The following is a 9971-nucleotide window of genomic DNA, read 5'->3' as shown; positions in this document are numbered from 1 at the left end:
AGAGTTCTCTAATCTTTATAAACAAATACGAGCAATCTTAATTTTGTATTTTAAAATATTTTATTTTATTACTTGGAATTCTTTCGTTATTCAAAATCACTTTTAACTAATATGTTTGATTAAAAACTAATATTACAATATTAACAATATTTCCATATAGGTGACTCAAACAAACAAGCTTTCGCTCCAACTTCGGCCAGAATCTGAATTAATGTAGAGGGCCAAAAGCCATTGCTAGGTTTCTTCCGATGACTGACTTTCCTAACTGCTATACACTCTTCAGTTTCCGTTCTGGCCAAAAAGGAAATTCCACGAGTGAAATGGGTATTAATCTATCATATGTTTATCAATTAATTCGATCATACTAAACATAAAATGACACATGAAATTTTTTATTCATAACTCATTTAGTGTAACTAAAGAAACTGAAAAAACCAAAACCAAAAAAAATCTATTAGCTAAGTTGGTTTATATAATTAGGAAATCGATAAAAATTGTTTTGATTTAATTTTAAGTAAAGACTGGAGTCAAACCGAATTGTGAATACCGAACATATTCATTGACTAGTGGGCCAAACATTAACCCACTTTGGGACGGGCAAGTGCACTTATAGTCATTCTCAGGATGCTATTTAGAGATTAGCCAGTGCTTATTTTGTCCTGAAATTTTAAACTAAAAATCTTAACTTCAAGACAATTTAGGATATTTGTGTCATGAAAAATTAAAAACAGAACAACTGAAATTCAGGACGCATGGCTAATTCCTAAATAAAAACCCCTTAGAGTGACTATCTGGTGTCATTTTTGACCTTTGGGTCTAAACTTCAAACAATGGGTGGAAATAGCATTAGGTAGCCGCTTTGAGAAATACTATTTAAACTATAGCCTATTTTTAAAAACTATTTAAAGTTTAGTCTGATTTGGCAAACTACTTCTGATGATGAACCTAACTTCATTCCCGAAGGTAGGGGTGTTCATGGTTCGGTTTGGGTTGGTTTTTCCCTAAAAAAAACCAAACCAAGTAAGTCGTTTTTTCAAATATTGGAACCAAACCAAACCAATTAAGTCGGTTTTTTATCGATTCGGTTTTTGTCGGTTTTTCGATTTTTTCGATTTTTTGTCGGTTTTTTCTTAAATATGAGACATACACTACCAAACGCATATTCCGGCGAGTAGATTTTCAATGTAACGCTATCAAATCAATTGCTCTTTGAGAAATCTATCATTTACCAAGATATATTGATTATAATTGACTCAAATAGTGATGAATAACTTAAGTACTCAATTAAAAATCAATTATTTTTAACATGAAATAAATTCTTGTACTTAATAAAAAAAAACTACCAATCAAACTAGAAGGCAAATAATTAGATTATTATAATAGCAAAGAACTAGACTAAAAATACAAATGACTAATATGTACCATAAAATTTTAGAAACTTTATATAAAAATATATATATATATATAGGTGTAATAATAAATTTAAATATATATATATATATATATATATATAGGTGTAATAATAAATTTAAATAGCTACTTTTATAGTCGGTTTGGTTCAGTTTTTTTCTTACTAAAACCAAAACCAAATCAAATTTGATCGGTTTTTAAAATTTAAAACCAAAACCAAACCAAACCAAACCTAAAAATATCAATTTTTTTGGTCGGTTTGGTTTGGTTTTCGATTTGGTTCGATTTTTTGGATTTTTATGAGCACCCCTACCTGAAGGTATAAAATTTGAACTCCCAAAATCAAACTTCAGACTAAATACTTTATAAGTTTTGGTTATTCTTTAAATAGCGGTTCTAAACAAGGCTCTTTGTGCAATTGGGCCAAACAATAAGGTGTATATTAAGTACTAACAACAACAACTAATAATAAAATCTAATAAAGTGAGGTACGAGGAAGGTAGCGGAGACATAACTTACTTGGACCAGAAAAACTGTTTTCTATAAACACTTTGCCTATCTCAAGGTGTAAATAGTAACAACATAACAAAAACATGCAATAACAATAAGTACTAAAAGAATTAAAAACAAAATGTGCGGGTGGCGCCCTCTTATCTCCTTCAAACAGATAGAAATTGTTAATAGGAGGTGATAGATATTTTGATAGAGAGCAAGAGAGAAAGAAGTGAGGAACATTGGCTATGGCGTTTGCTTGGGCGTTTCCTTCTTCAGCATCACCATTTATTTCTTCTTATATTCTGCAAACTCGAAAGCAAGCTTATAATTTCGCCTCATCAAGAAATTCCCTTCAGCGCTTTGTTACTCGTTCCAATTTCTCTGATCCCTCTGCTGGTCTCCTCCTAGCCGCCAAACATGCAGTAAATACTCTCTCTCCTTCGTCTCTATTCTTTCTTCTTGTAAAACATGCGAATTGATCTGTGTTTCTTTGTATTGTAGGTGGATTCTTATGTGAAGAGTGGTATGGTAATAGGATTGGGCTCAGGTCATGCTTCTGCTTTGGCTATACAATATCTAGGTCAGCAACTTAGGGTTGGTGCTATAAAAGATGTCACTGGCATACCCACGTAAGTTCAAATGTCCAATTACCTAAATGTCTTGATGCTGGTAAATTATACACTTAGTATACACATGTTTCTTGGTTATAGTTCCTTTAACATAAAAATCTGTATTTTGCTTCGGCTGTTGTATTCCAACTATATAAAGAATCATCTACTGTGATCGCAAAAGGAAAAATAAAGAAGGGAAATATGATACGATCATACAATCTGATTTTGCTATGTGTTCCTTTCGAGTGTTTTCCTTGTTGTAGTTCATAATATAGATTAATTTACCTGTTGAATAGACAATACTCCATGTATATTGTTTTCCTTATCCCATTTTCACTTCATTTTCCTTTTAGGGTCTGTTTGGTGTCTAGGAAATGTTTTATCTCGAAAAATCATTTGGGATCATTTCCAGTATGGTCGGATATTTAGCTTACATATGAAACAGTAGGAAGGGGGAGGATCGGTCATGAGGATAATGTGTTGTTGATTTTTTGAGTATTAATGGGACAATAATGTCTATGTATTGGTTGAAGTAAATGATATGGAATACTAAAAGAATTTATCAAGGAAAATAACTTCCACTCCTAAAGGAGGGAATATCCAATCATCGACTTTGCCTCGGTGGTTTCCGGTATATGAATCCTTTGTAACCATTCCACTCTATTTGAGCCAAAACGTGTCCTGGTTTCTTTAGAGAATACATTTTCAACAATTTAAGAGAACCAAACACTGGAAAATGATTTCATCAGTGAGATCATTTCCCGAGAGAAATTTTTATGTTATACCAAACACCTTAAAATTTACTCCCAGATAATAGTTGAATGTTAGCTTGTAATTGGATCGACAATTTTGCCATTTCTTATTTATTTTCCATATACTTGAAGCCTTGTTATTGAGTTTGTTTGTTTTTCCATTAGGAGTAACCAGGAACACTCTGGTGCAGATGTGTTGGCAGCGCAAGTGAAGCAGCCAAGGCAGGAATACCCTTGGAACAGTACAATGATGGTTATATGGTGCGTACCACTACTAAGATTCTTCCTTAGATAGTTGCATTAGGAGTTATTAAAAAATGTGAGCGTCCAGACACCATCTTGAACCCACAATGAATTCAAATTGCAGTCAAAGCCTATATAGCTATTTAGTTTAGCTTCAAGTTCCATCATGCAAATATTAATGGAGCTAGCAGATAGAAGATCCTTGGTCAGGGTAATGTAAATTGAATTACCTTCTTGAAAGAGAGAGAAAGTCCTATTGAAGTAAAGTCATTGTAAAGTTTCAGATGATAGTTACTCCAGTTTAAGTAGTGAAGCTTTAAAGCCTAGTATCTGGGATTTTGCTTTATTCTGTCACTTATTGGATTGTTGCATTGAAGCTGAAACGTTTCACGCAATCTTTCTATTTTTTCTTACATAGATTGATCTAGCGTTTGATGATGCTGATACTATGGAAGAAGAAACACTTGCAGCAATCATTGGGCGTCGGAAACTGCAGGGTGATGATTCTATAATTCAAGAGAAGGTTTGTCATATTTCTCGTGGGTTGTTATGTATTCAACCCTATTTGATAGTCTAAAAGAAAAAAATTCTATTATCTCTGTACTTCTACACGGTAATCAATGTTTTGCATATTTGTTCTTGTATCATCTATCTTGATTTGTAATATATTATTGCTTCTTTCAGTGTTTCAGCTTGAAGTTCCTTACATTTTATCATCTTCCTTAATATTCACTGGTTTTTTATGAGCCTTCGTTGACTGATACTGCTTGCAGATTATTCTGGAAGCCGCTGATAAACTGATACTTATTATAAAGGAAAAACAATTCAAGGGCAGTGTAGATGGTTCAATTCCAGTACTAATTAAATCTGTAAGTTCCCGACCAAATATTTTGCTAAATGCTGATGAACAAGTGTAGTTCAAAAGGTGAGAACTATCCTCATTTAAGCTTATTGACTTCTCAGGTTAACTGGCTTGAGACAGCTGAAGAAATAGATGACCTCTTCCTAGGGGATGCGGAGGTAAAGCCTAGTCATGTATTACCCTGTTAAGGCATAAAAAAATTTCTCTCCTTGCCAAACTCTGATGTTTGCAAAAGACCAAGATAGGATGTATTTCTTGGGCAAGTAGTATTCTTCCTTAATGATAGTCTTTCGAATATCGGATAAGTGGATCACATTTTCCTCCACTTAGTTTACCAACAGAAATGAACTTTTTCTTCCTCTTTCCCTTCTCTTTTTTACCTTTGCACTTTTCACCTCAATAATATTCATGCTAGGATTAGGATTACTTGACATTTTTGCCAGTGCCACAAGCTAAAGTTGCATTCTTCTTTGAGATGGTCTTTTTTAGATTGTAGAATCTCTTTTTTTATCTCTGGGAGATATAACATTTTGAGCACCTGTAAACTAGTATCTATCAATCTCAGTATTTTCTCCTTGGCTTTCATAATTGTATTTCTCCTCATCTTTCTGTAATGATATATGAACCAACATCGTTGAAGTAATATTTGAAGATCAATTAAAAACTTTCAGGGGACATAGTGGATTCTCTTTCCATTCAACTGTCATCTCCTTAATGTTATTTGTTTCTTTGTGGAGGTTTGGAGGAGGCCAGCTATAGGGTATGCAGGTCCACTGGGAGGTGATTTCCCTTTAGTCACTAAAGAAGGGCACAACATTCTTGATGTCATATTTACGTCTCCAATGGAAAGCCTTGGTATATCTCCATATCCAAAGTATTCTTTGCCACTTTTGTTCAACTTGTTTGATGCTAACTGTCTACCTCCCATTGTTCATGTGGCAGTTGAAGTGGCTAAAACTCTCGATCAAATTGATGGTGTTGTGGAACATGGTGTTATCTTCAGGAACCCGTTAGTTTTCCTACCACTTATGTCTATCTATCTCATCCATTTCCTATTTTTATCAGACATTATGCTTGATACACGAAAATGTTGGATAGATATAAAGATATTCAATTTAAGATCTTTGTGTTTTAGTGTCTCATGCTCTTTTTAGTTATTGTGTGGAGTTGTTTGTACAGTATCTGCGGAACATAGCTATAAACAAAATAAGTAAATGAATTGTAGATAAACTGGTTAGATTTAAAGGTTGTAGCACTAATATTCTTGCAAATTGCCTTCAATAGCTCATGGGTGATTGTTGTCGTTGATAGTTTGTCCTTGTTTCTGGATGAAGTGATAAGGTTTATGCTGTATTTAGCGAGGAGGAAAAAGAAGATAGTGATAGACAACAGAGTAGAGCTTAGAAGAAAATGACTCTTTTATTTTTCTATGAAACAAAAAGTGTCTCTTCTCTTATGTTTGACATAGTATCCTGAGAGGAAAATGATTTTCCTTATTTTATTTTCTTTCATCTTCCATCTTTCAACTGTTCCCTTCCTTGATTTTCTACCAACAAGCTAGTTTCATTTTATTCTTATTTCTGCTTTCACTGGATTAATTTCAGGTGCACAGCAATCATTGCCTCAGAAAATGGGCTGCAAGTTGTTGATAATACATTTCAAATGGAATCAAGCAACCTTTGAAGCAAAGCTTAGCTGACTGGATGATATATGTTTTATGAGTCTTATAACTGGCTACTGTTTTCTATTTTAAGTGTTCTGAAGCTTTTTTAAGCGGAAAAAGGCAAGATATCTTTGGGTACATTTGAAGTTCTTATTATAGGGCATGCTTTGTGAAACAATAGGATGTTTTTTACAATTTGGTTTGGGAGTAGGAAGAGAAGAGATTGGAAAAAGGAGAAGTGTGGATGATTTTCTGTTCCAGTGACTTTGGTTGTAATATGCAAGAAGAAAGTAAATGGAGATGAGACTTGATTTTTGTCCCATTGATGAAAGAGCTGAACATTAATTCTTTTTCTTCACTTTCATTCCCCCAGCTTCCAAATAAACTGTCAACCAGTTTTCCCTTTTCCTGTATAACTGAATTCGTTGAATAATCTCAAGAGCAACAAATCTGTCAAAAATTCTATCCCTTGACCCTACTATTACTATCATCATCCTTCTAAATGTAAATCTTACAACACAGTACTTTACAATTCGAACAAGTGGGCTAACCAATATCACTTCCTTTGAATCTTTCAAATGACACTATACAGGGACTCGTTTTCCACGGTAGCGGTCAAAGAACCGCAGAGAGAAAAATAACCTCAGACCAAAAGAAAGAGAACAAGAACCACTGCAGTGCATACTTTTCCCTTAGATTGAGTAATAATGTATCAGTGCAAGAGAAAATTATAAACATTCTTCAAGTTTAATATGTAGTGACACTGACACCGAAAGATAATTTTTGCTTTGTTTGAAAACAACAATCATTTAACTTTATAAGTCGAAGAGTGTTTATCTTCTTCTAGACTATTTTTTGTGTGGAGCTTTTGCATTGAGGCACGAAGTAACTAACCATGGTTGGTTATTGGGGTCGGGTCTCGGGTGTGAATTTGAAGATTACAAAATTGCAGCCATAGGAGGATTTTCCCTTCTGTGGTACCGCCTTAATTCAGTACTTCAACATCTTCAGACAGATGCATGAGGACTGGAATGTCGGACAACTACTTAATGATTAGGCTTAGGCATTTCGAGACTCGATCATGACACTGTATGATCCCTTACTAGAGTAGGGTATTCCAAGACACAATCACCTTAATATCAGATATCTAACAACCAAACAAAAAGTCTGATTTATTTAACATGGTAGCAATGGAGTGATACAAGAATCGATGCATTAACAGAAAGCATCAGATGGCTTGATAATTTACCAAAGAGCGAGATACCCTCTGGCCTCCCAATTTCATTCTTACAAAGTATAAAGAAACTAGTCATACTTTGTATTCTAGTAAAGCCCACAATAAATTGGTAAGATTGTAATGCTATGGGCAGATAGAGACAAGTGGGGATATCCTAAGCCAGAGTCGGTGTCACATAGATCTTAGGATTCAGAATTACGAATACGAGTCCAACCAATCTGTAATGTTTGGAACAGAAGAACACAAAAATTTTGAAGAGAACTGCTTTTCTTAAAAGCTATTAAGGAAGTCCCTCCCCCAAACTGAAAGCAATGGAAGAAAGTATATGAATTACGCATAAACATACCGATCTGACAAAGGGCTGCTGGAAGATCCAACCTAGAATAGGTATCTTTTGCAAAAAAAACTGCCAATGTTGGCCAGAAACCAAGGAACCACAAAACAAATTTACCTGAAGAGTACAACAAATCCATATGCCTCAAGAATCATTCCCAGTATAGATCAGAACACACACAGAGAGAGAGAGAGAGAGAGAGAGAGAGAGAGAGAGAGAGAAGCAAAAAAGATAAACATATAAATAATAGAAACATAAAAGATGTACCACCAGACCATAACTTTTAGAGAGATAAAGAGCAATCGTTGGGGTGAACAGGAAGAGGAAAAAAGCCCAAAAGCAACTAAACTTTGTAATTACTACGTTTCATAAAGAACTGCAGTGATGACTTGAGACCGATGGTCAGCGCCACCCCTGAGAAGAAGAGGATCTGATGCAGTAAAATAACACCATGTCAACTGGTGCCCAAAGGAAAGTGGTAAATGACAAGTCAGAGAAAACCAAAGATAAGTGACGATCATGGCAATATTCTGTACTTACATTTCCCATGGCAATTAGTCCCTTGTCAAAGAACAATATGATCCCCAAGAATAAGAAAAACACTCCGAATCCTGTCAATCCTAGCCCAATCTCTGTTTCAACAATCAGCTCAAGTTTAGCAGACATAACATTTCAAATAGCAGAACAGCATGCTTCTTCTTTTATTCAATCGTACCATCTCAATAACTAGGTTTTAACTGAGCAGAGAACACACTATATTTGGTAAAACAATGAAAGAATACAGACTCTTGCACCCCCAAAATAGGAGATTGATTTGCTCCAATTGAGAGAAACACTAAGCTACAAGCCTATGGTGCAATTTCTAAATAGTTTGACACATAGATCAAACTACATGTACGACATGCATTTCCATGCTTCCTGCAAGCAAAAGCAGACATGTTCTAAATTTCCAAAGCAGTTGAATATACGGTCATCTTATGTTTTAGAACTCGAATCGGTGCTCTTAAGCCTTAAAAATCTCATTTTTATCCTCCTCGATTTTGCGTGCGCAGTCCGGGCAGGTTTCCAGAAAGCTTTTATGTTGAAAACTAATGAAAATAAGAATTTTTGCCTTAAAAGTTAATTTTAGTTGACTTCGGTCAATATTTTTAGTAAACGGGTTCAGATACGTGCTTTGACGGTCCCGGTGGGTCCGTATCGAATTATGGGATCTGGGCGTATGCCCGACATCGAATTTGGAGGTCCCTAGCTTGAGTTATGAATTTTCGATGAAAATTAAAAGTTTGGAAATTATTTGTTTTTAAGAATTGATTGATATTTGGCATTGTTAGGGGTTCGTATTTTGGTTCCGGAATCCGGTACAGGTTCATTACGATATTTAAGACATGTTTGTGAAATTTGGTGAGGAACAGAGTTGATGTAACGTGATTCGGGCGTCCAGTTGAGAATTTATGGATTTTAATGTGTTCTTGAGAATTTCATTTGAATTAGTGCTAAATTTAGAGTTCTAGGTGTTATTTTGGCGATTTGATCGCGCTAGCACATTCGTATGATATTTTTAGACTTGTGTGCATGTTTGGTTTGGAGCCCCGAAGGCTCGGGTGAGTTTCGGATAGGCCACAGGATGTTTTGGACTTTGGAAATCTGGTTTTTTCTGCAGAATCTGTGTTCTGGCATGTCCTTCTTCGCGTTCGCGAAGGTACTCTCGCGAACGCGAAGAGTAAACTGGTGAGGCTGAGACTTCTTCTTCACGAACGCGAAGGCCTGGTCGCGAACGCGAAGTGATCGGGGATTTACCCTTCGCGAACGCGACCTGACCATCGCGAACGCGAAGCACTTGGGGACCTGGGGAGGGTTGGTCATGTTCTTCTACGCGAACGCGTCCACTTGGTCGCGAACACGAAAGCTAGGGGGGAGTTGTCTTACGCGAACGCGAAGGCCTTAGGCCGCTGTGCATCGCGAACGCGACAGGCCTCTCGCGAATGCGATGAAAGCCTGTCCAGTGGCTTAAAACAGACTCCAAACACGGGTTTGAGCCATTTCTTCAACATTTTCAAGAACCAAATGGGTAGAGGCGATTTTCAAGAGTTATTTTCTTCCCCAAAGTGTTGGTAAGTGATTCTAAACCATTTTCTTTCAATTACCCATTACATTTCTTGAATTTTTAACCAAAAATCTAGAGTTTTCATGGTAGAATTAGGGGTTAGGGTAGAAACTAGGAATTTCGGAAATTTGAGAATTTAGACCTCGATTTGAGGTCGGATTCCACAACCAATTATATATTCGGGCTCAGGGGTGAATGGATAAGAGGATTTTGGTCCGAACCTCGGATTTTGACCAAGCAGGCCCGGGGTCGATTTTTTC

The 9971-nt window shown here is 35.9% G+C and overlaps 1 protein-coding gene and 1 long non-coding RNA gene across 3 annotated transcripts; one reads left to right on the top strand and one right to left on the bottom strand.

The window, feature by feature from the left end:
- The first annotated feature begins 2051 nt into the window (after window positions 1–2051).
- LOC104097852 (probable ribose-5-phosphate isomerase 4, chloroplastic) lies at window positions 2052–6358 on the top strand. Its single transcript, XM_009604467.4, has 9 exons — window positions 2052–2327; window positions 2407–2534; window positions 3460–3529; window positions 3930–4034; window positions 4285–4380; window positions 4475–4531; window positions 5111–5228; window positions 5316–5382; window positions 5978–6358. The coding sequence occupies exons 1-9, from the start codon at window positions 2151–2153 to the stop codon at window positions 6054–6056; spliced, it is 897 nt and encodes a 298-aa protein (XP_009602762.1). The 5' UTR covers window positions 2052–2150; the 3' UTR covers window positions 6057–6358.
- Window positions 6359–7828: 1470 nt separating this feature from the next.
- On the bottom strand, window positions 7829–8441 carry LOC108945437 (uncharacterized). 2 transcript variants are annotated; one of them, XR_011413898.1, is made up of 3 exons: window positions 8323–8441; window positions 8148–8239; window positions 7829–8037 (listed from the first exon to the last, which is right to left on the bottom strand). It is a non-coding gene; the product is annotated as an uncharacterized lncRNA (long non-coding RNA). The 2 variants fall into 2 exon arrangements; XR_001969579.3 differs by lacking the exon at window positions 8323–8441 and having other exon boundaries at window positions 8148–8283.
- Between the last annotated feature and the right edge of the window lie 1530 nt (window positions 8442–9971).

The sequence above is a fragment of the Nicotiana tomentosiformis genome, chromosome 2 (assembly GCF_000390325.3).
Source record: "Nicotiana tomentosiformis chromosome 2, ASM39032v3, whole genome shotgun sequence".
NCBI lineage: Eukaryota > Viridiplantae > Streptophyta > Magnoliopsida > Solanales > Solanaceae > Nicotiana > Nicotiana tomentosiformis.
The sequence above is the reverse complement of the archived record's forward strand: the minus strand, read 5'-3'. Positions and strand labels throughout refer to the sequence as shown.